Source organism: Solenopsis invicta, chromosome 1 (assembly GCF_016802725.1).
Source record: "Solenopsis invicta isolate M01_SB chromosome 1, UNIL_Sinv_3.0, whole genome shotgun sequence".
NCBI classification, from domain to species: domain Eukaryota; kingdom Metazoa; phylum Arthropoda; class Insecta; order Hymenoptera; family Formicidae; genus Solenopsis; species Solenopsis invicta.
The window spans coordinates 14,479,258-14,506,384 of record NC_052664.1 but is presented as its reverse complement, the minus strand read 5'-3'; the positions used below and the strand labels follow the sequence as shown (position 1 = coordinate 14,506,384).

Below are 27,127 nucleotides of genomic sequence, written 5' to 3'. Positions count from 1 at the left end.
ATAGAATTCTGCGCCGGCCAATGAATTGCCTAGAAACTTATCATTTGTTACTAGAAATACTATCGTTCGTCCACGCAAATAACGGCCGCGTTATTTCTCGTCCTTGAAACACGCGCGAAACGCACTCGGAGCCGTTCGTCAACATTCGTAAGCCCGAGATCTGAACGTGAGAGGGAAAGAGGTAGAGGGAGGAGAAGCAGGATAGACGAAGAATCTGGGGGAATCCGGCGGTAGTGCGTGATACGTTGTCGTTTCGGTTGGAGTTATTCGTCGCCTCGTGTCGTTGAGAAACAGTGTATGTCGCGGTGCGTTGTGTGTCGAGTGTCATTGCGTCTCATCGATATCGTCGAAAAAAGAGAACAGCAGAGAGTGCGGCCCATCGCGTCATAAATCTTGCGCGATCGCCGCGAGAATCCGGTTCCAAGCCGGCGTAGTTACGTGATAACTTCCGAGTACGAATCTTATTGCGCGCCTCGCCTCGCTTCGCTTCGTCTCGTCTGGTTTTGTCCCGTCTCGTCTCGTTTCGTCCCCCCCCTCCCCCACCGTTCGCCGCCGTTGTCGCTTCGTTTCTCGCCGAAACGCATAAAGTGCATGCTACCGTAGATTGACAGCGAATCTGCACGCCTCGCGGACACACGGCGGAGGATGTTGGATCGCGACACGGCGATACATCTCGTCGCCGGAGGGTGAGTATTATTTTCGACCAGCGCGCGCGCGCGCGTTTCGGCCCGGCCCGCGGCCCGGTCCGGCTTTGCGTCACGCCAGCCTTGGCAGGTCGTCAGGTTCGATCTTCTCCTTTGCGGTGCGTTCGATTTACGTGATCCCGATCGGGTCGAGGACGATTAACAGCCTTCCCGAGTCCGCGCGGTCTCAATCGGCCTCGAACGAGGGTTCGCTCTTTCCGAGAGGTCGTCTTTAATCGGGGGGCGCATTCACTTGAACACGGTGTGTTTTGAAAATATAAACCTATCGAGTAATTTTCTATTTACGTTTTCTCGCCGATCTTCAAGTTTGTTTTCATCGATTTCTCTTTGAGAATATCCGGGAATTGACTCCCCGGTTATTGTTAATTAAGGATAATGGGTCATTTCGTGGCTAGGTTTAATGGATCACTGAAACATTTTACCGTTTTGTGTCGGAATTGTGTCAGTTACGAAAAGGACACGATATTGCGTCATTTCTGTTCTAGGTGAGATAGCATTTTTTTCGTGTGCATTGTACATGAAAAAAAGTTTTAATAATTAGAGATTAGATTAAAGAACAGAAATATTTGACATAGATATTTTTTTATTTCTCTCTACATATATAAAAGTTTCATTTACTAAGTTGTTAAAAGTATTTTCTGATTTAATGTTTTCGCACTCGTTGCCCGAAGCATTAATCTTCACAGATCCATCAAACATGTAACTAATCAATGTTTGAACAACATTTTGATCTCGCCAAAACCGTTAATAATAAAATTTATGAAAATGATCAGGTACCATTTCTACGCTATTAAAAACAATAGAGAAAAATTTTTTTTTCATATAGTATTAATTTGGAGTTGAAAGGGTTAAAAGCATTTATTTATCTTTGTATTACGCGTCAAATAATAAAATAATGATTCTAATAATAAAATTGTAAGAATGGAGAAAAAGAAGTTTCAATAATTTCTCAAAAGTTGATTCGTACCGTTTTCTCAATATAATTCATTGTATTATTTCAAGTGTGGATATTTTAATGTATTTATAATTTAATTACCAACGTCAAAAATTTTATTAAATAATCGCTGAAGAAACGTTAAATAATTGCTAAACTTTAATCAATGAAATTACTCGTGGAAAACTGGAACATCGATGAGAATTGTTTTATTAATTAGGCTCACGTGAATGTTCAGCTTTTAATTCATTTAAAACACATTTGCGTTCAAACAAGTATGTATTTTGAATAAAAATATAAGACACGATGGAGAAGTAAAGGGATCGAAGATATAATTTCTCTTCAGTCTACGCTGCATGGTCTAACAATATAAGTGTAATACAAGCAGACTCCGTAATATAAGCGCGAAAGCTAGATAAATCAATTTTATCGCGAGGGCACATAGTTTATAAACGAGTTACTGCGATAAAATCAACTCGTCTCATCTCTGCACTTAAAACGTTCTGGAAATACGCTTTAATTACTTTTTTTGCGTCGATTTAATTTCTCGTAAAAATAAACCAGTCTTACATAGATGTTTCGGAATTCCTGTCTTCGTCGCAGTTACAAATACAATTATCGATCGACCTAACAAAAACACTGATACGAACGCAGTCTCAGGTCGACCCTACATGTGTCCCACGAACGTTGTTCTCGTCGACATGATTACGCTGAATCGATGACGCGTACGCGGTCGTAAATACAACGCACAAAATTATCTCACAATTATCTAGCTTAATTAAGAAGTCACATTCAGGGCAAAGTCGGCCGCGCGCATGCCGTTTACGCAACCGATGATTTTTCTACATGAATATTATCAAGAAAAGCAACTTCTAGCGGAGATTCTTTTCGTTCCTGGCAATTTATAGTACGTGCTAATCTCTATATGTCAAATCCTTATCAACGACGTAGTAAATTTATCACCTCTGCTTTTTATAATAAATCGCGGTGGGCGCGATAAAAAAGAAATGTCTGCGCTAAAAGCAGCTTGAGACTGTACATATTAGTGATAACCTTAGCTGATTATAGTTCAGCGATTGTCGGCCTTTCTAGTTTGTAACCGATAAGACCGGTTTTTCACTAATATCCTTTAACCCCAATCGGCCAAGATCTGTTTTCTCTCCCTTTTTCTCTTTCTGTTTATATAATATAGTCATATATTACAGAGAGATATTGGAATCAATGTAATGATAATGCTGAAATAATTAAACATGAAAAATTGTAATAAAAGATTATTGTAGGCGTGTGATTGAATCGTAATGAAATTTCCCTGTACAGAACATTTTATTGTTAGTTGACCATTGGCGTAAACATAAAAATATTGTATAGAGAATTGAATTGCGCTGACAATATTTATTTTTATTCTTAATTGTAATAATTATAAGAGAAAAGGATTTGAAATAATTTTTATGTATTTACATTTCATGCAACCGATTGGATAATCATGATTAATTTGTTCTAATTAATCTCATCCTCTATGTTGAATTAATAATAGCTATGTTAAACAGAATAATGAATAACAGATATGTAATACAGGTTATATTTTGTTATATTTTTGACAGATAAATATCTTGAAAAAATATGCGTAGATACGAAAAAATGTCTCAAACAAAAGTTGTACGATTTGAAGGACAGTTAATAACACAATTAATTTTTAACAAAAAAAATTGATTATTTAAGGTCATATGAAAATTATATAAAAAAATCATAATTACATTTTTTTAATGTAATTATGATTTTTTATATAATATGATTTTTTTATTATATTATTTTGCATATAAGTGTTAAAGTAGAATTATCGAAAAAACAATAATTCACGAGATATTTTATATCAAAACATACCAAAATAAAATATAAAACATCTCGTAAACTTTTGATATTTCGATAATTCTGTTTTAATATTTCTTTTATATGCAAAACAATCAAAGCAATCAAAGCAATCAAAGCAATCATATTATGTAAAATATTAATACAATTCTATTTTTAAAAAATGGCGTTGACATTCATATGACCTTGAAACAATGAATTTATTCGAAAATTGATTTTATTATTGTTTATTGCCTTTCAGACCGTACGACTTGTAAAATGGGACGCTACATTTGTTAAAACACACAAATAATAATGAGATAAGGTAGACTGAACAAGATTAGTTAATTAATATTGATTATACACCCAGAGCTATACTTTGATGTATTTTGTAGTACGTCCTTGTAATATGATAGTATAATAATATATACAGTCTCGTGTTATTGTTTACACTTAACACATTTCGTAAACGATGACAGACATTTGGCCGTCTGGCTGTACAACAGGCTTTACCGGTGCTGAAATACAAGACTGTTATTTACAAGATTAGCTCGCTCGAAAAGGAATTCGACGACGCAGTTATGTTAAATATGCCTGTCGGGCGCCACTTGCTGTCTGTCTGCGTGCCCTCGTGAACACGTAGCCGTGTTCTGTGAGCTTTCGTACTTATATGGAGTAGTCCAAGTTATTAATTCGATCGAATCTTCGATTAGGAAATATCGATTCGAAATAATCCCAAGTAAATGTGCCTTGAAATGTATCCGACGAAATAGGCTAAAATTGCGTCAGACTTGTAACTTTGTGCCGAGAGAGAAAAAGGATATTTTCATATTTTACGGTGTGTCACGTATGGGGTGGTTACGTAGGACTGAGATATATGACTTGGTGCCTAAGAAAATAATGTGAGGCTCGCGAATTATTTTTTGCAATTTCTATTGTTATTATGTATAAGATTGCGTTTATTGATGCAATTCTCTCCGTTTGGTACATGACGCAACGGTGAATCATTAAGTTTTTGACTATAGACGCAAATACCTTGATATTTTTAAAGTCAAATTAGAGTTTCAATAATCAAAGTTAATCGCATGATTATTAATAAAAGAATTTTGTCGTTTACTCCACATTTATTGTCACGATTTAATTCGCTGAAACTTCCTAAATTTTTTTCTATAAAATTGCATGATTTTCAATTTGTTATAATTCAGAAACTAAGAATTTACTTTCTGATGCTTGTTATTAACAATTCTTTAGCTATTATTAGGGCGCCTTCTACGTCGTATCGTTTTTAACTCGTCGATTTTACGATATCAAATCTGCGTTTCCTCTTTTTTTTTTTTTTTAATTCAAGAGATCAGATGAAAAGTCAAATAAATAAACTTGTACATTATGGGAAGTACCGGAATTTCTCGCTTGATAACAGAGAGTCGATTTATTTATCTTGAAATACTGCACGTTGGAAATTCCATTTTGAGACTTCATAAATTTATGAGATTTGTAATGCTAGTAGGTAACCAGAAACCACCTAGCAAAATCGGTAGCTCCTATTCTCGCTCATATTTCAATGTCTATAATGCGATTGCAAGGATTTACCTACAGTTAAATTTTACTTGATACTTACTAAAAGGTGGAACACCCGGGTCTAAATAGATAATAGTTATAGTTAAGAACTAAATTTAGAACTTTTTTATTGATTGAATAAAAGGAATGAGTTTATCATATTCATTGTACATACAATGTTGCTTTATTTATTTATTTATTTATTTATAATTTTTATCTTGTGCCTTAAGATAGGTTCTAGTCATCCTTCATGTTTCTATTGTATACACAAGGTATACACATCTTTTTTTATACATTATATAAAAGTTCTACATAAAAATTATATAAGTTATAAATGTAAATTAATACAAAAAATAAAAATAAACTTGACCAATCCATATAATTTTTATCTCAAAAATGTATTGTAAGTTTTTATAAAAATTATGTCACAAATGATAACTAAAAGAAATTATTAATTAGCATTATGATGCAAATTTGTCTACGGAAAGGATGACTTTGCTGAAATGCAGATTTGGAAGTAATTATGTTGCTAATGCTAATAATTATGCTATTAAAAAATTTATATTGAACGTTTAAGTAGCTGGAATGTCAACAATTTTTTTTTGTAGAAGTATCATTAAGTTTAAACGTCTTGCATAATTATTTTGATAGGTCAACATAAACTTATTTTTTAATCTGTATCTGTAGTTTTTAATTTTTAGATATTATGATGAAATTCTTTCCGTTTACACGCACACATATTTTATTTTATTGTTCTATTACCTCAATTTGTAAATTGGAAAAATAAAATAAGTGTCACAAAATAATTTTTCCGCTAATTTTTCCATTACATAACTTTTTGTATTTCTCTATTTGAAAACAGTTGAAACATTTTATGCACGGTTTTTTTTTTAAGATATGCGTTCCTACTTACTATTGAAAGTTGTTATTCGAATTAGCAGAGTTAGGATTCAAGTTTTCAATCAACGAGAGCATGAATGCGTACCTTCTCAACATGGAAAGATACGCGGATTTATTATCTGCACCGTGTGAATCGGACGCTAATTTACTGTCGCATTCCTTTGGACTTGATAAAAGGTTCAACATATACTATGCAATAGCGTCTTTGAGGATAAGTGAATTAGGGTAGTTATAGGAACTCTTGAGGATCAAAGATATTTTTTTTCCATCAAATTATATACCTATTCCTATAATTTGTTCAGAGGACTTTCTTTTAAATTTACTGTATATGTAAGATATTTTCTTTTAATTTTACATGTTTTGAAGAATTTCATCTTAATATTTGTCTGATGAAAATTACGTATTACTTGCAGTTTTAAATTTTTGATGTTGAATATTTTCTTTTAAATTAAATATAAAGTAAATGTGTCCTATATGACCTAATATCCAATATGGTATACTTGTTTCTAAGTAGTAATAACATGATGAATTGAACAAATAACTAATACGTCATACTGTCAACATAACTTGTTTGCAAAAGTTGAATGATCAGTGTTTGTGTATTCTGTTGACAGTAGAATTTTCTTAATCATGTTTTTCATGATCTAATATTTCGTAGGAAAGTTACTGCTTTCTATAACTATCCAGTGATGGTTTTTAATCTCCACAGTTCATATTATTGTAGTTTTATATTTATATTTTATAGCGCTATACTTAATTTATATTTTCGTCGTAACGTTATCACCAAAGAAAAAATTCTTGGTAAGGTAGAATTAATATGACCTAGATTGAGTATACACAAATCTATTGTAATGTTTTTTTCGATATTTTTATTACTTCATATCATAAATTTTAATCCATCTACTAAACTCCGATTTATAAGCTGTACTTTTAAACGGGAAAGTTAAGATAAGTCAATTTTATTTACTTACTAGATTGTTTACGAAAATAGTTTGTTTATATGTTAAAATGTAATATTTATATCAATATGTTATTAAATTTATAAACGTAACATTAGAGAGATTACTTTATCATCTATGTTTTTAACACTTTATGAAAAAAAAAGAGAAACATAATCCTCAATGAAAATAAAATTTAAGTAATACTAATAACTACAGCGTTAATCTTCTTTATTCTGCGGATTATCCTAAGATTTATTCATATTTAAAGTTTTATAACCACAACGTTTTAATCTGTGATTACGGTAATATACAAACAAATCGCGAGCAAACTATTGTATAATTTTTGAGATAATTCAACAAAAATTTAGGAGTATATTCTCAAGAGAGTATACTTTCAGATAAAAATTAGTTTCATAGTAGGTTGTTCGATTTTGAATGGTCTGTCTGCCCTCAAAGTTAGAAGAAGGACGCGTGGGGTCTGTTGGACCCCGTGTGACCATTACGGGTTAATAGCACTATGACTTTTGCTCATTAGTCGTTGATAATTTACATTGTTTTTCAATTTTTAGAGTATAAATACAGAATATTTTAAATTTAATTTTTAAATTGAAGCGTTACAGAAATAAATAAAAGATAAGATTTTGTTTTGTCATTTCTTTCCATTTTTGTATGTTTAATAATTTATATTTTTACTAAGAAAATTTAACAAATTAATAATTTAATAATTTCTCTATTTTTATTTCATAAACTTAATATTCTTCGCTCAAATATCAAGAATTTCAAAGTTACAAGTACAGGTTACTCGACAAGTATAAACATGGTACTGATAACACATATTGCACACATGATGAAAACCGGTTCACTAACACTGCTAATTATCTTACGATGCGACAAGAGATGGCTATAATAAGTCTAATTGGAAAGATTCGCGAGATTGTGTCAGTGAAGTTCTGCGTGAGAGTTCGCACCAAATAAATATTGATATTTCTGTTTCACACACGAATCATGCGACATTTCATTTCTCATACTTTTACCGTTATCTTAATGATTATTTATAATTTTTATCTTGTTGTAATTTCTAATCAGATAAGATAAAGTGAAAATCTGATTGCGTTGGTAGCGAATATTTTGTTCTCTCAATACATTTTGTTCTGTTTGTAAACATTATAAATTAAAATTATAGTTGAACTTCTTTATTATATCCAGAGAAAGTTATATTTTAATTAAAGAAATTGTTTTTTTAAATTAGTTTTTTAAAGATGAAGTGAAAGTACCTTTGAGGAAAATAAAAGTTTAATTTTTTTAAAAATGACATTATTTCAGTCTTTTTTTATAATAAATAAATTATTTGTTTAATTTAAACAAATAACTTTAATTTTAAAGAATGTATTGACAGAATGTAAGGAAATAATTTAGTTGTTCTGGTTAAGATTTGCATTACACAACCAAGGAATTTCTTCGAATCAAAGAAACTTATTTTAACCGAATCGCAATGCACAATTTGTTTGATTCAGACAAATATTGTTCTAAAGAAACTTTTCTCTGTATTATTGTGCAAATTTGATTATGCAATCGTAACTTGCGTAATAAACTTTCCTTACATTTTCCTAGAGAAAATAACAATTTCTTGATTCATACGTTTTAATAACAGATAAAGTTGATAAAAGATATAACTGTATATATGTATTATACATTCGTAATTGACACATACATTGTACATTTATTATCAATCAACGTACATAAGATTTAATTAAATATAATATTATATGGTTAATTTAATTACAATATCATATACGATCGTTGTAAAACAGCAATATTTCCTTGGCTAAGAGAAATTAGCAGTTATGATCGCAAATAGATATTCTAATGAGGTAGTCATAAAACTCATATTAGTCTTTCTTTTACTTTTTGTGTAGAGTGGCTGGTACGGCAGGAGCAATAGTTACTTGTCCGCTTGAAGTAGTAAAGACTCGGTTGCAGTCGTCGTCTTCCGGCTTTCATCCACCTCCAATAAGCAAGGAATTCACATCTGGTCATCCAACATGCAAAGGTTCACCGACGCCCGAACAACGCAGGAGGCTATGCACTGGATATCCTAGGTAAATCAAAGAAAATTAAATTGATTAAGATTAATCAAAGAAAGTTAAATTGATTAAATTAGATGCTGATATGATATTGTATACGTCGCGACAGTTTATTAGAATTTATCCGATTTCCTAAATTGCTTTATAAGCGTAATTATTCGTGATAATTTGTATACGACTTATTTAAAGTGTTTTTATTATTTCTTTCATTTAAAATAGAATAAATAGAGAGGTACGCGAGAAGAGGTACCGTTAGAATTCTTGAACTTTGACAAAAATGCTAGATATCCATGAAAACTTTTATCTCCAATTGAAAATGTTCCGATAAATAAAATGTCACCGGAATGTTTTTATTTTTAATTTTGACGATTCAAATATCGAGAAAAAATTATTAAAACTTTCGAAGAGTTTTCGATATTTTCGAAAAAAATTAGATTTTCACGAAAGATTTTTTTTCTCCACGTGAGCTTGAAAAATTTTGACTCGAGAATTGAAAAATTGCCGGAATATTGCAATGTTTATTTTTGTCATTATGAATGTGAAATTGCAAGTATTTTTATTGGAATGTCTCAGAAACTCTGGAATTTCTCTCAACAATATCGAAACTGACAAAATAAAATTTTAACTTCATAGATGAAATTTTTTTGCCATATACATAGATGTAATCATAGGAATATATAAGAGTTGAATTTGATCGAGCGGCATGTACACCCGGAGAAAAATATGTATTCTTAAACGTAGCTCTCGGTTTCTTTCACCTTCAGGTATTCCAGTCACTTCGTAGCTCTCTCGCATTTCGGCGTTTCAACCTCTCCTCCGAACTCTTCCCGGCACGCGCCGGGCATCTATCAATGCTTAAAATACATCATCAAAAATGAGGGTGCACGAGGACTGTTCAAGGGTCTTGGTCCGAATCTCATTGGCGTGGCACCCTCCAGAGCTATCTATTTTTGTGCATACTCCAAGAGCAAGGTTGCATTCAATGCGATTCTACCTCCCGATACTCCAATCGTTCATGTTTTCTCCGCATCCTGCGCTGGTAAGACCACGCTATTATTATAATATAATAATAATAAATGTTTGTGTCACGATACATTACAATTCTCGCGTTACTTTTCTAAAGTTTAATTTTGCATCTCTAAACAAATGATTAATCTTAATATCTAATAATTTTTATTCTGGTACAAATTGAATTTATATCAAGTATACAAGAGAAAATTAGCTTAACAATCGTACTTTCTAATTTTTATTTAAATTTTCATGTTTTATGTTGTTGAAATTATAATATAGGTTGTAACTATAATATTTTTTATATTAAATTAAATAAATTCTTTAAACTATATTATTTTTACACTCCTTTTTTATACTCCAGCAATTAAAATTTTAATTCATTGTATATGTTTTTTTCACTCACAATTTTAGTCTCCTTTATTAAAATTTGGCAATTTTAATTATTTACATTTTTAATTATTTAAATAACAAAAATGGTCGAAAGCGGATTTTAGTATTCAATAATAATTTTCCAAGTGAAGTTATATACTTTTACAAGTTCCCTTGAACTGCGCGCCATTTGCCGGACTTTAAAATGCAGCTGTTAAGTAGAGCTAAAAATGTAATATCACAAATTAAATTGCTAATTAATTACTAAAAGTTGTAAAGAATTTGTGCTAAAAATATTGTTTTAGCCAGGGTTTAATTATTTATGCATTTTTTGCATTATGCTATGTTGAAAGCTGTTACACTGAAATATAAACGCAATATCTTTTTTATTTTTAATGCTTTTTTTATTTTAAGTACTGTAAGATAAATGACATCGTATACTGACTAGTAAAAGATCTCCAACAAGATTTCAGTTTTAACATACACAATAATATGGAGCGAAAATATTTATTCATAAATTGATATATATATTAGTTCAATATGGTTTGCTATATCTTGATCATTAAGATGATATTAGTCTTTATTAATTATTAATCTTTTCGTGTCGCTTTTTTTGAATCTGTTCGCATTTTTGTCTAATGAAACGAACATATGTTTACATTTATTTATGCGCATTACTCCATTTACGCTGCATATTATAAGTAATAAGTATCGCTATATCTCTCGCAGTTTTTTTTCATTGATCAGCGCTAGTTTCATATCATGCATTGACGATAAATTATTTCTTTACATGATGACCTAATATCCGTTAAGATTAGATATAAATACAATAGTATAATTAAATTAAGTAATTCAAAAGGAAATAGCTCTGTCATAGTTTTATATTAAATTGCAATATGATTTTATATATTTATCACGCAGATTTTGAAAAATAAATTGTTGAAGAAATCGAATTGAAATTTATCTAGAGTTTTCTTAAAATATTGATATCTATTTTTATCAATATAGATTAAGTTTTATGTCAGTTTAACTTACTTTTTATTTTTCCTAATTCTAAGAACTAGAAAAGGATAAAGAATAAATTAAATCGAGATTGTGATAAAATTAGATTCTAATTAGATTATTTTTATTTCTCATACATTGTATGCTATATCAGCGCAAGTATTTTCATGATTTGCACTCTCATGCAAGTAATGTAACGTACTGACCTTGATGATAAAAAAGAAAAAGTTTAAAAAAAAAACTTAAGCAGATTCCTGCAAAAATATCGTATGTCGCGCCGTCTCGTTAAGTTTCCTTCGACAAATCCAATCACCGGATAGCGATAGACGTGCGATTAACGTTCGATGGGAGAGGGAGAAGTATTCTGCGCGTCATTCATGCATTTATCTTTAATGGATATATCGAAGTGCGGACGTCGCGGTTTTGACGCATAGCTCGAACTCTCTTGATGTCGATAACCCACGACACACTCGGTACACGTATACCCGTTGGTCAAATTATACGCGCTCTTTATTTTTTATTTCTTCATTCTTCGCTTATTCGCGTCAAATGTCGTCGAAGTAGATAATGTTCAAATTGGATAAATTTTTCTCCTTGTATAAGAAAATATTAAATTTCTTTTTAGCAAGTCGTTTAGTACTATATATTAAGTATATTAATAATATGATGAGTCATATTTCTTAAAGAAAAATGATTACTGACAATTTAGTTCTATAAATTGAGTTTTAAGGCTGTATGACAGCACTCTCCTCATCAAGTCAAATGATTATCTGCATTTGATAAAATTTAATACTTTAATTACTATTTAAACAATCCTTCTAATAACGATTTCGAGTGAACTGTACTATCTGGGTATACTAGTGTACATTAAATTCGTGCACTGATCTAATCTAAGTGTAAAAATAAAAGGCAACTAACTCGATTGATAAAATATATGTTTTACCAAACGACTTCATAAAGTATATTGAAAATTTCACGGTTTATTTAATCTATCAATATGTTTATATGGAACACATATCTTTACGTCGGTTTGTGTAGGACGGCTTTAATATGCAGTGCGCAGTAGTGCGTCCAATTTGTTATTATAACGAATTTATTATAATATTTAACGATTAGTTTCACTGTTGTTTCGTGAGCTTAGTATTTTGTATCATTTTCATACTGTTACGCAATAAATATAGGTTGAAAAAAGGCATAAAATTGCGTATAAAATCGACTTAACGATGTTGTTATACGTATTTTATTTTACGTCGATATTTTCGTCCTAAATAGCCACTTCCCACGGAAGCGATGAATACAATATGTATAACGCGGCAATGCACTTTTTTCCTTCCATTTACCTACGCGATACGAATGGAGATGCGCTATTTCGAAAACACCCGATAGATTAAAGTCAATAAGACTATTTCGCGAACGATAAACAATTTATCATTCGGAAAGCTGAACTTCAACCTCGAGAATACGATCAGCTTATTGTAGATCTGTTCGCAGGGGAGCCATGCGATTGGCGCGTGTCTCTCTTCTTCTCGCGATTGTTTATCATTTGCGTCGCTTTTGCGTAAGTACAGACTGCTCAAGAAATTCTTTAACTGCGGACTTTTCCACTCGTTTAAACGCAATTCTAGTGAAAATTCGAAGTCTTTATCTTTATAACTTCTCTATTATCGATATCACATAAACAATTCTTATATCAAGGGCATTCTATAAATAAAAAATTACACTAATTATAAGAATAAATTATTATAAATTTGAGCTTTGGAATTATTTTTTATTATTTTCTATTGTTTTTCAACTCTATTTTGAAATTACAGTGGCGGTATCGCCTGTTGTAACTTGACGCTACAATGCTTTCAATTTCTTTTGTTTCTGTTACTTTTGCATTGATCGATCAACGATAACGATTGTTTGTCCTAGGATAGTATCTAATAATCTAATCACTAGGATAATTATTCATTAACAGTCGAGTGTGTGTCATTTGTATCACATCTTGCATCTGCGCGAAAGTATGGATTACTTCAACTGTGAATAATAATCATACGTACGTTTGCACAGATAAGATATTACATAAAGCATCAACATATGTTTTTGGATAAACTTTAACGGAGGTCTTGTAATAGCTTCTGTCATTGTTTACCTTTAATACCTCACAATGGCTCTTACATTTCTGTTTTCTTTTAATGGCATTAAATTGCTCCAAAAATAAACATTTTAAAATTTTAAACACTGGATAAAGTGACGTATTTCGCGGACAATGATGGAAGATTAAAAGAAAGATAATAAACAATACACTTAAGAAATTAAAAAAAATATAATCTATTTAGCACAGCGTCTTCTTCATGAAAAAAATTAGATAAAGTATTGAAGTGTACAAGATATTTATGTTTTTATTAATTTAAAAGCTAAAATTGCACAATATCTTAATTGTTATTATTTGATAATATATGATCAAATTAAATATTACGAAAATTAATAACGTATTATTCAATTAATAAAAATTTTATTATTTCTACATTATATAAATGTTCCACATAATATTTTTCAATTAAATTTTAATAAAACTTGACACATATCTTTAGCGGAAAGTAATAAATCAGTATCTTATATTTTCACTTTTTTTAAATTTATTTAATTTTTATTTTTACTTTTTTTCTGTGATGTTTTTGCAAATTTGAGGTTTTTCGATAAAACCTGTATAGAACGACGCACTTGTGCTGACCTTCTTCAGCTCTACGTGTATTTATCGGCGCTGAGGTATTATTCCAATCTGTTTACTTTCTTCCATCCTCATCATTCACGGATTCGCCATACAGCGATTTGTAATCACATTCGAAATCTACATGAACAATGACATCGTTATTCGTTACACATCACTTAACCGGAAATTTGCGTAAACAAACGATAAAAACTTCGAACGGTTACGTTCAGTCTACATTTCATACGTCCGAGATACTTTTAAAATCGTTTTTTTATCAATAATAATTAGCTTCAAAAATATCATATGCGTGTACATATTACAGTTATTACTTTTCAACATTAACTGTCTTAAAAATTAAGTTACTATTTTTCTTCATAGTATTATTATTAAAATTTAAATTATTTAAATTTAGTATTTAAATTTCAAAAATAAGGTCTCACATTTTGAATACTTCAATGTAGAATGACTCAAAAATTTTGAGATAACGTTCTTTCGTCTTTACATCGAAGAAGAAGTTGCAAATGGAAAATTAACATAGAAAGAGTGACAAATTCAAAAATAGTAAAATTCCGTCATAAATAGGACTTTGTACTTTTAAAATATACTCAAGTATTTACTTCTTCATTCTTTCATTCAACCTTGAATTGTTTTTCGGAAGTTTGTAGGAAGTCGCGCTAGGTGCGTGTTCGACGACCTACCTTCTTTCTCTTCCCTTCTTTTCCTCTTCCTCTCTTTATCCCCTTTTCTCGCGTCACCTCGCCGGGAAGCGAGAGTGTCTCTCCGACAGTGTACATCTATTTTTAGCCATCCTCATCACGTAATTCAATGCCCGCCTTCCACGCGTCTTGCGGTCGCTTGAACGTAAGCGACAGTACCTCTATCATCGAAGAATCATATGCCGCGTCGGCCACAACGGTGCAACCGGAATTGCGTCATAATTGAAGATAATGTGGTACAGTAGTACAGAAAGAAATAGAAGAACCATTCGTTTGTGCCTTGTTTTCACTTGGAAAAATCTTTAATTGCCATAAATAGTGCCATGTGGGACTCGATACACCACATTTTTGACATTGTGATATTGCATTTTATTTATGTAACATTCTAAGATTTTGGATATTTATAAATTTTTATTAGATTAATATTTTTAAAAAGATGTTCAATAGATTTCAAAAATTCTCTAAAGTTTTAAAGTCTAAGAATAATTTTTTTTTTTAATTATAGACTATTACTTTTGGTTTAATTGAATTGAATATCTTACCTTCTTGAATATCTGATACATTTGATTACCATCTTTTCCAAACTCTTTGATACTTTTTCACTATAAAAAAATATATCAAAGTCTCCTCTTCAAAAATGTTTAATCAATCATAACCATCTTTTTGCAAAATCTTTAAAACAAAAATTTGTTTTCATTCATTTCACGTTCGCAAAACAATTGATCAAATCTTTCCGTGAAATGGCATCGTTTTATATGTATAGTTTTAAAATAAAATTGAGAGAAAAGTCCATATTTTTTAAATTAATTTTTCTTTTAAATAACATTTCACATAAATTTGTAATCATAATTTTCATGTTACATTTAGTGTCAAATGTCTTTAAATTTTTATATTATTTTAATATATTTTAATATTTTAATAACAGAAAACAAGTTGTATGCTGAGCAATAGAAAGGAAGAAACATAGCCAAATAGCAAAAGTGAAGGTTGTTTTATCTATAAAATATTATTTAATCTATTAATTTTTTAATATATTTTAATATAAGATATTTTAATATAGATGCCGTTAAGACATTACAAAAATTAAAATTGACGTTTATTACACTTCAATGGATATATGTAACTTAAAATTGCAACAGAATTTTATATACGATTGCATTTATTTTTAAATGTGCTGATAAATAGCAATCGGTTTTTACAAAGGAAGAAAATTATTTCTTTGATCTTTAATGAGCCGCTTATGAATGATCCGTCACGCGCGTAATCCATCTCTTTGAATGTACGCGACAAATTTATTTAAGATTACGTAATCACGATAACATAATCGATTTTTAATCCAAATTTTTGTTTTTCTTGAACTGGTTTTCGAACTTGTAAAATTTCAAGTTTCACGCCGAGTAGAATTTTACAGAAAGTAAATAAGACATAGGTAAGTCACGACGTGTTATAAATTGCGCGTTAAACGATGCGTAGTACTTCCAGTTGCGTAACCCTCATGCATTATCCACATATCCTCAGTACACTGTGGTATAGATGGTACGATGCCCTAACGATCTTTCATAAAACCGGATCAATAAAGATAATAAATTTTATGCATTATAAAATATCTGGATTTAAACGATGATATCGTATACATATAACAAAAAAATTTTAATTACTTTTTTTATCATTATTATACAAGTTTCTTAGATGAAGAAATTTAGTGTATTATAAGTGAGAAACTAAAATTGATATATCTACGTTGTTTGATATCTAATATATACCGATGAGTTTTTAATTCATCGATTGATCAATGATAGAGCTAATGTTGGTCAATCGATGAATTAAATACTCGTCTTATGGTTAGGGTTCTTGATAAACTGATAAAATAAAATTAGGATATCTTCTATTTCATTCATTTATTAGTTCGAATACACTTGAAAAATTATTCTGATTATTCAGAACACTATAGATTTTTAAATTTATGATATATAAGTAAGAAACGCTAAGAATTGATATTTTTATTTCCCGTAGATAGATTAAGTATATTTTACGAAAAAAATTTGTCCAGTAGTAATATTTGAGATAAAGTGACATTTAATTTTAATCGGATTGACGATACATTAAAAGTAAAGAAAAATAATGCAGTCCATTCAGTGATACAATCCATCCACATTGAAAGCCGTGCAGATTCAATAAATGGTTGTTCACTTTTGCAGGTTTCACCGCTTGTACATTGACAAATCCGATTTGGTTTATAAAAACCAGACTGCAACTGGACCACCGATCGCACAAAGTCACAGCGATAGAATGTATGCGGAGGATATATCGACAATCGGTAAGACATCTTATTTTTTATCACGATTTATAGTTCAAAAGACTCGGTAAAATTTATGCTGCGCGACATATTGAATCTTGCAACTGTATCTCTTATATTTGCACATTTCTTAAATTCTTAAGGCAAGGTAAGAAATTAAATATAATTAAATTGGATGCAAAATTAGCAAATTTATTTCGAAGAAAAAGAATAAACATCGTTCTCCATTTTGTTATTTATTTCTATATTTAAAACATAGAAAAGTAATTTGTAATACAAAATTTATTGAAAATAAAGAAATTTTCCATCATTGAAGATAGATTCGAGTTTGATAACAAGTACTAAAATACTAAAAATCAAATTAAAATATTACAGAAAAATATACTATATGTGACCTTATTAATATTTACATTATTTTACATTATATGAGGATAAATAAATATATTTTATCTTTTTGATTATCGTGCAGAGCCTCACAGTATATTACCTGGATTTTTTTCCGGAATCGATAATTGCCTGCTCGAGTTTTCTCCTTTTATAAAAACTAAGATTTCTATCGAGCGTCTTAAACCGTCATTTATCGATCGATTTCGTTACAATCGCAAGATTATCGTCAGAATTACGTCGCGCTATTTGACGAAATAATTACGTCGCGGTAATGAATTAGGGAAAATCTAAAACAAGAAATTCTCCACGAAATATTAAATGATACTATCGCAATAGCATCGATAAGTATTTAGCAAACGTTACTTGTGGCCAAGATTATTTTCTCGGTCGGCGCAACGATAAGTATAGCACTTATGTTGGAGCGAAGTAGCTTCGTCGGATATAGAATTGATGTAATCATGTATCAGTATCTTAGATACAGATATCGAAGTTTTTTATCGAAGTTTTATAGTCCAGAATTTGTGAGAAATTGTTATTTGAAGAATGAGAGCGATATACATTGTTATAAACTTTGAGAATGCTTTATATACAAGAGTTTTATGGTTAACTACGGAAAAAAATGATTTTCTAAGAAAGCTATTATTAAAGAAGGCTTATATTTAACTAATTCCTAGAGATTAAATCACACGAAAGTAATCTTTTATACTTAACGTGCACCAGTTAATAAGGTAAAATAATAATACGTAAAATTAAAAATTCTAAAAAGTTAATGAGATCACGACTTTTATTGACAAGAAATATTTGCTTTTAACGGACAAGTTCACCGTTTTGCTCTGTGGACATGTGTCAAATCGAATTTGTTTACTTGGAAAGAACAACTACTCATAGTGTATATACATGCGTGTACTGAAGTTGCGTTCGACACGTCGGAATTGGGCCAGCTTTAAAACTGGCACCATGAATAGTACATCTACGAATAGCGTATCCAAGTAAAAATATCTTGGAAAATTCCACTATGTTGAGCAACGCTTGTGCAATAAATAGATCTGTAGATCCCGTCATCGTCTTGTACATTATTGCATGGATATGTGCATAAAATTGGAAAGACAAATTGACGTAGATGTACAAAGTACAGTTTTACGTATGTAATTTTATATAATATTACAGTTATGGTGTGATTACGGATATAAAAAATAATGATGGGTTAATTGAAGCCGACGTAAAATTTACTTGCATATTACAAAAAAGTACATTAAAAATTTGAAATAATTAATAGATATAAATATTATTTAGAATAATATTGTGATAAATACATTTTGGATATAAAAGGGAGAAACGTGTGTAACTATGTATATTATATTTTTCACACAAAGAAAAAACGAAAATGCTTCTGTGAATAAATCAAATGATTTATCTTTCTTAAGAATATATTTTTCAAAATATGATTATTAAAAGAAAATAGAAATGCCGAGGTGAGCCGACTTGGTTAATAATATGTAAATTAAAAAATTGTTAACATATTTGCGTTCGTGAATGCTATTGTTAACAATTTTTTAAATTTACGTACTGTTAATCGCAGTAGCTCACATCAGTATTTGTACTTTTTTTTAAATATATTCTTGGAGCTTTCTTTCCTACTATTAATTTTGACTATTATTAAAATAAATTAAAAATTGAAAAATTTACGTGTAAATTAATAAATCATAGCGATGCATAATAAGTAATTCACACACTTTATGATTTGGAATCTAAATCAAGTTGATAAGATGATAATTATTTGGTTAAATTGATAGGTCTTTCTATCAAAATATTATTTTATCTGTTTATATTTAATATTGATCTATTATCGGTAATACACATCTTTGAATTGCTAAAATGCAAATAGCATCTCAACTGTTTTAAGCTTTCTTATCAGATATGATTTAGTGCTATCTTAACCGAGCATGCAGCTATCACGTGTTACCTCTTTTGGACCCTTTAATTCAGAATTGGATATATTATTTTGATAAGAGATGTTATATCGTTCTTGATCGTATCGCTTGTATTTTTGCATTATACATACATAATTTTCATTAATTAATAGTAAACTAGTTATTAAAAATTTTTTAATTTTAATAATTTGTTTTATTAAATATAATTTCATTTTTTAATGAAATTTAATCTTTTCTTTTTTCGGTTTCTTTTTTTTATATTATGGTGTTGAAACAAATAGTGTGATCTCAAAATTATTAAATTATTGCTTATTATAATTTTGAAATTTGAGAAAATATTGCATATACACATCAAAATAAACTATATTTAAGATATGACATTTATATATATTTTAATTATTTTCTTGCAGGGTATCCTGGGGTTCTACAAAGGTATCGTGGCGTCCTACATAGGCATAAGTGAGACTGTGATACACTTTGTGATATACGAAGCTGTGAAGGCGTGGCTAGCTACTCATAGGTTGCGAGCTTCTCAAACAGATGATAGGAAGACTTTCCGCGACTTCATCGAATTTATGGCGGCAGGCTCATTTTCAAAAACGATAGCGTCAACTATTGCCTATCCTCACGGTAAAAATATGTTACTTTATGATACATACAGGTTTATGGAATTCTCAGTTAAACTCATTCTTCAAGGAAACAAATCTTTAAAATCCTGTTTAATAAACAATTTTACATGGTTTTCTAATTATAATAATTTATTCAACTTTTCGTATATTTTTATACTTTTGTTATTTACTTACAATGTGATATATTGATTTCGATATTCGAAGAGCTTAATAGAGGCCAATACATATTAATAGTTGACCATTTTTAATTCTTTAAATTTAGAATCACTATTGATTGATCATTTGAAATTATAGATGGAAAAGATATAGAAAAAAATGTTTTTGCATTTATAGCGATGCAATCTAAAGACTGTATTATCAGAATACAATTTTTCAAAATTACTAGGCAACATTTTATTTTTTAGTAAAATTGTGCTAATTTCTACAGATCTGTGCTTAATACATTCGCTCAAGTATATTTTAGCTGATGTTTCGCGTTTTTTTAATATAAAATTAAATTATTTTATATTAAAAAGAACTCATGTTAAGAATTAAATTTACAGTATTAAATTTTTTTGCACAAAAATACAAGATGTAATATATTTATTTGATTGTCGATAATTATCATGAAGCGATACCTCATCGAATAAATAGGAAACTTAATGTCAGTATTGACTTCATAGATGAATAGTAAATTTCTTTCTCTGCTATGGCCTTGCGAAAGTTCTCCGAGTTTAAAGATACCTCTGCACCGTGTATCAAATACTCAGTGTGTAATTATGCGTTATATCTATCTACAAATGTTTTGGTTACTTAAATAAAATGTATATTGGATCTGTATTACTATAAGTACTACATTTGTTTCGATATTGTTATGCAAACTAGCATTATCATGCACAGATCGCGTGCATCTTTTCGCAGAAGATTAGGTAGTGAATTGCATGAAATCGAAACATTTCTATTCAGAGAGAACTGCGTCATTATATATTGAGTTATTTTCCGATTGTTACGAAAGGAAATCAATTTTGTATATTTTCGTTGCATTTTATTAATTTATTCTTATTTAAATATTAATAAAAACACATTGTTAATACAAAAAACCAAAATTTATACATGAATTTTTTTTGTTATACTTAATAATAATAATTCAAATTTTTATCTAAGAAACTAAAGACTCACATAAAAGTTATTTATTTAAGATTGAAATCTTAATTTAAAAATTAATAAAAATAACGTACATGTATTATGTGAGCAGAAGTATATTCTCACCTTATTAGGCACACAAAATAAAAAAAGTGTCATGTCCGAAAGACTACACTTATGTATCCCTATATATTTTGACGCCCTGAAACCGAATATGACCTCAGAATTGCTAGATCAGGTCAGAATTTTTTTTACCTTTAAAAATAGTGTGATTTGAAGGAATTTTCGCCATTTTTTGAGGATAAAAGAAATCCTGATCTGATAGTGCATTTCTGAAATCATATTCGGTTTTAGAGCGTCAAAATACATAGGGATGCATAGGTTTAGTCTCTCGGACATGACACTTTTTTTATTTTGTGTGCCTGTGTAATTTTATGAATTAGATTTAGGACGCACGATCAAGGGTAGATATAATCGTATTCTTTATTCTATTTAGAGGTTGCAAGGACTCGGTTAAGGGAAGAGGGCTCCAAATATCGCACGTTTTGGCAAACTTTGAACACTGTATGGATAGAGGAGGGCACGAGAGGTCTCTATCGAGGTCTTGGCACTCAGCTGATCCGGCAGATTCCAAACACTGCTATTATAATGGCAACATACGAAGCAGTAGTATACGTGCTGACCCGACACTTCCGGCCAGTTACGGTGACGACATCTAGCACTGATGTGACATCGGAATTCTACAACGATGCTAAAGCGAAGAGAGAGCTGGCCTAGGATTTGCTTACGGCCCCTGAGTAAAGGGCCACTACCATTTCCCCTTCTCCAGTAGGTGAATACTGCATGTACTCGGGGCAGCGTTCTAAGATCTAATTGCACGTTTATGCGCATCGAGAGCAGCTGGAAACGCGTTTGATACCCTTAATCGTTGCTCCAGGGGTACTTAAAAAGGTACCAGCTCTTTGGTCGCACTGTGCTCTAAAAGTATAGCAAAAAGTAGACCTTCCTCCTTTCAGATAGCATGTACATATCCAGACACACGGACCCGCTGTATCTCGCAGGGAGAAAAAGAGAGGGGTGAGAGAGAGAAAAGGGAAATTGAGGAAAGCAGATTTTGTTTAGCGGATAGACGAAGGCCGAGACTTCGCTTCTCATTTGTGGACGTGCGTGAATACCGCGAATAATGGGTTTGTGTTAGATATTAGATTTATTTGAGACAAGATTATTCTCTACTCCAGAAACAAAACTCACTCCGAATCCAAAAGTGTGAGGCTTACTATAATAATCACTGTAAACTTTAAGTCTCTGACCTAAGGATTTTGATGTTCTCTGTTCCATGATTTGCAATTCTTCTTTACATCTTGGTTTTTTTCTTTTTTCACTTTGTTTATAAGACAAAAAGAAAACAGAAGATGTAAAAAACACTTTGGAAATATTTGTTATTGTACAATGTTTGGTTGATAAGAGAGCAGCAAATAATAATAGATATGTATAGCGACTTCTATTATAAGTTTTTGACTTATGCTATGTGTTTCGATTTTCCAGTTACTTCAAGTAAAATGTTGTTACTAGAAATCGATTACTTTAATTGGTTCTGATTGTAAATGGAAGATTATAGATCTACTCTTCTTAAAAGTTTCAACATTTTAGAACTCTAGTAAAAATTATGATATGCGTTTGCGTAAAATTGTGATAAATATTTCAATATGTATTGAATTTTGTGAAATTAAAATATTTTTTGTTTTATGTATCCCAATTAAATTTTAAGTGATGTATCATGCTTTAAAGAGCAACGTTGAAAACTATAAAAATGAAACTATTTTGATATATTCAAGGAACATTACTACAAAGAATGCATTAATAAAATTATTAAATTGCGAACTTAGTAAAAATATTAAGCACTTATATATTTTTTTATTATTTTTAAACAAATATTTTAAATATATTTAAACAGAAATTAAAATGTGAATTATCCTTTATTTCAAGAATCTTTTATCTTAAAACTATGTATGCTGTGTATAATTCTAATAATTAATATGAAATGAGAGAACACAACTCCAGATAAATGAAAAAAGCATAGGTGCTTAATAATTTTGGCTAAGGGTATGATTATATCAAATCAACTATAATTTCTTAGAAATTTGTTTATATATTTATTATGCTGGCATTCTGTTAAATTATGTACGAGGCAATTTCAAAAAATTTCCAGAATTAGTTGATACAATATCTGTAATTAAACAATGTGCATATTTGAATTTTAGCAGAATTTTGGCATATTTGGCAGAAATACGAACAGAGGCATTAATTATACAAGCGTATGATGATAGGACAATAAAGACTATTGAAAGAATATTTTTACTGCTACATTATAAAAAGTAGAACGGTATTTCTTTGCATAGCTTTATCACAAAGTCGCTTCCAAGAATATTGTCAATAACTTTATAGAATCGCATAATTATATGAAAAAATAGAAAGTTCTCTTTGAAGAAAATGCATAATTCTTACGAATATGAAATTTTTTGTAGAAGATATAAATAAGTGTTAATATTTTTCAGAAAAATGAAAAAATTCCAGAAATCTTTGAAGCTACCTCCTACACTTTATAAAATTTTATGACAAGTTTTTCAATAAATTCAATTTTATTTTATTATAACGTTTGATCTGTATTTTTTAATTTTATTTTTTTTCATATGTTTCAACTAATTTTGTTAGACTTTGATCTTGTGGATTTCCTCGCCGATACCTCGCTAATATATGATAAAACACAACTAGTTTTTAACAAAGCGATATACGTTTTAACAGATTAGAAACAAAAGCAACATTGTTAATGTTAGACTTGTTGGAGGATTAGCGTGTGTTAGGCTGTTCTAATATTTCCACTTTATTTATGTAGAAAGCTATCGCGATGTTGTGTACATATCGAACCGTAGACTCTAGCTATGTACATTCACAAATGTTCATAAATTAATTAATCATATGTAACATCGCATGATGTAAGATCTTTAACAAGAGAACTAGAATATTACAAGAACTGGAAAACAAGAATTCAAATCACCGTTAATATATTTAGTGTACCTGTTATCAGATACGCGAAATAGTTAACAACACATAACTATTTATTTCTTGGGTTATCCCAGGACGTATGTGACTGTTTTTGTGAGGAGGTTTTAAAAAGATAGATATGTCGACTTTAAGATTTCTATAGGAATTGTTTCATGAAAGAAACGTCAATTTTGTTTTCTTTTTTTTTTAAGCCAAACCATGTAACAATTGTTCAAAAAATAGTTTTAATTTTACAATTTCCAGTTTTTATTTTAAATTATTAATTTTTTTCATTCAAGAACAATAAAAGATTACAATTTTAATTTAAAATGTTTAAATACTTTATTATATGATATTTTTATGTTTTCAGATGTGTGCCATGCATTAAATTTTTATTAATTGCTACTTATTACGATATGATACACGTTTCTGCACAATGACTATGTAATTCTCTGACAATGAAGTTATATATTTTAATATTTTACGTCAACGTTTGAGAATTAAATTTTATGTATTTCGATATGTTTGGTACAGTTTTATGATGTTCAAAAGTTTATACATATATGCGTATTGTTTTCTAAAATCATAGGCACATTTATTTTTGGTTAGTTAATATTTGGTTTATATCATGTTATGTCGGTTACGATTTCAATCAAAAAAACCGAGAATGTGGGGAATTTATAGTTTAATATGCATATATTTTACTGGTTATCTAGAGAAAAATCTTCATATTATATGTAAAGAAGCTGTGATTTGATTTTACCTGTAGAGCTTGGCGTTTCAATATACAGCAAGTTGCACAATGCTCATATAGAATTTATGTACTCTGTCCTGTAAGTCGTATTAATTAAATTTAGAAAGAACAAATGATATATAAATGATAGATATTTCCAAATATGACAAAAAGATTTACTTGCTTTTTCAGTAATGATTTCTAATGAAAATATAGTCATTGATACAATTAGTATCTACAATTGAAAGGTTCCCAACAAGCAAATTATTTGACTAAATCTTTCTCAAAGATGCCTAAAACCGTTTACACGTTCAAATAACTTGTTAAATATGTTTGTCAAATCATTTAAAATATATGTATCGCACATTCCAAATTGGCGATAACTATATAGTTTTGTCATTTACACTACACGTTTCAATAGATTTAATAAGCGTACTTGATTATGCATGATTGACAATTTTATTTGAATGTGTATAGCCAGCTTAAGAAAAATGTAAGGAAAGGACCAGAAGTAGAAATGGTATTTTGAAATATGATTTGTTGCAAAAGATAGTTCTTTGGGCCCAAATTAAAAATCCTAAACCCTAACTTTAGACACTTACTAATTTTATTAAAAAACAATAATATAAAAATTTTAAAGTCATCTGATATATAAATTACTTGATAGGATGATAGATTTGAGGAAATGGAGGAAAAAGTTAATTTTATATTATTACAGTCACCTTTTTCTCTATACATAGATATAAATAAATTTCGGATTAATGCTTTTTTATTATTATCTTGACAGTAGTGGACAGCGTAAACTAGTACTCAAGCAACTTGGGTTTACATTAATCCAAATTGTTATTTATATGCAATAAAAAGGCAAATATTCTTAAATGGTCCTAAAATATTGCAATACTTAATTTTTCTTTTTTTCATTTTCTAAAACTTGTTATCCTACCAAATAGTTTTTAGATCCAATTTTAAAATTTGTTTTTTCTTTTTTTTTTAATCTAAGGAATGTCTGAAGTTAGAGTGTAAGATTCTTAATATCACGAAGGGCACGAAGAACTATCTTTTGAAACAAACCGCAATTTAAAAGGGCCCGTTTCCATTTCTGGTTCTCTTCCCTTGTGAAAGATATATACGACTTCTAGAACACTGTACGTGATTGATATATTAATTGTTGACATCTTGTTGAGACTTCTATGATACCGTTGTCAATTGTAAGATGTATGGTCTAGGAATGCAGATTCTAAGTACCAGGCTGTTATTAATCGAGCATAGTCATTCGCATCATAAGAGTATCGTGTACCTTTTAAAAAATTGCTAAAATGTATGAGAACTGGATGTGTGTGCCAAGTTGTAAAGAATGTACAGATATTAGATATAGGAAGTCATTGGGATAAGCAATGAATTTTTCTAATGAAGTCAGGGACGGCGAGTGATGAAAAATGCAAAGAGAAGGAGAGTGAGAGAAATATTTCGTATATTCACGAAAAGCGAATGTTTTGTTAAAGACTGACGTTGTACAATTACCTAGCGTAGCATGAAAAAAATTAATACAAATATATGCAAGATCCTGTAATTGCACGTTTTGAGTAGCGTCTTTAAAAAATGGAAAATTAATTTATATGTTTCAGGAAATACATGTAAAATATTAATCTTTAATTTTTTTTTTTTAAATAAAGCATTTTATTCGTTTCTTAACTTTCATTTGCGAATAAATTGCTGGAACAAATATTCAATCAGATTCACAGCAAAACATTAATCAAACTTCTTCAAGTCTAACAAAGAGAAATGCCATTACTGAATTCGCAAAATATGACTTTCTCAGAAATGAAGCCTCTCTCATGTATGTAAAAAATTTATTGTACATTTTCAATTTATTTTTGTATGTAGGATTACCTTCCCAATTGTATTATCGATTACAGGGTATCCTGTGTATGTATATAAGCTTACGATACCCAGTAAGTAAATTGTACGGATAAATTTATGTGTACATAAATATCAATAAAGAGTAAAATAAAAAGTACGCCAAGCGCATGTTGTTCACTTGAAATTTTTTTCAAATCAGAAGTCTCAAAATTTTTTTGTTTCATTATTATTGTACTTTATTCACCGAGAGAAATTGAATTGGATGTCATGTATGTACATACACATGGACAGTAAGGAGAATGCTAGTAGTACAAGCCTGGGCGAACAGAGAAGGGAGCGTGAAACAAAAATGAATTGAAATAATTAGAA

General features: G+C 29.9%; 1 protein-coding gene across 6 annotated transcripts; it reads left to right on the top strand.

Moving 5' to 3' along the window:
- The first annotated feature begins 208 nt into the window (after window positions 1-208).
- On the top strand, window positions 209-26,915 carry LOC105194321 (mitochondrial carrier protein Rim2). 6 transcript variants are annotated; one of them, XR_003268386.2, is made up of 7 exons: window positions 209-686; window positions 8,798-8,980; window positions 9,730-10,004; window positions 16,957-17,075; window positions 19,783-20,002; window positions 21,620-21,951; window positions 22,140-26,915. XR_003268386.2 is itself a non-coding variant. In XM_026132172.2 (6 exons), the coding sequence occupies exons 1-6, from the start codon at window positions 646-648 to the stop codon at window positions 21,898-21,900; spliced, it is 1,119 nt and encodes a 372-aa protein (XP_025987957.1). In that variant the 5' UTR covers window positions 209-645; the 3' UTR covers window positions 21,901-26,915. The 6 variants fall into 6 exon arrangements, 1 of the variants encoding a protein (XP_025987957.1); XR_003268385.2 differs by having other exon boundaries at window positions 21,620-21,955; XR_003268384.2 differs by having other exon boundaries at window positions 21,620-21,955; window positions 22,124-26,915.
- The last annotated feature ends 212 nt before the right edge of the window (window positions 26,916-27,127 follow it).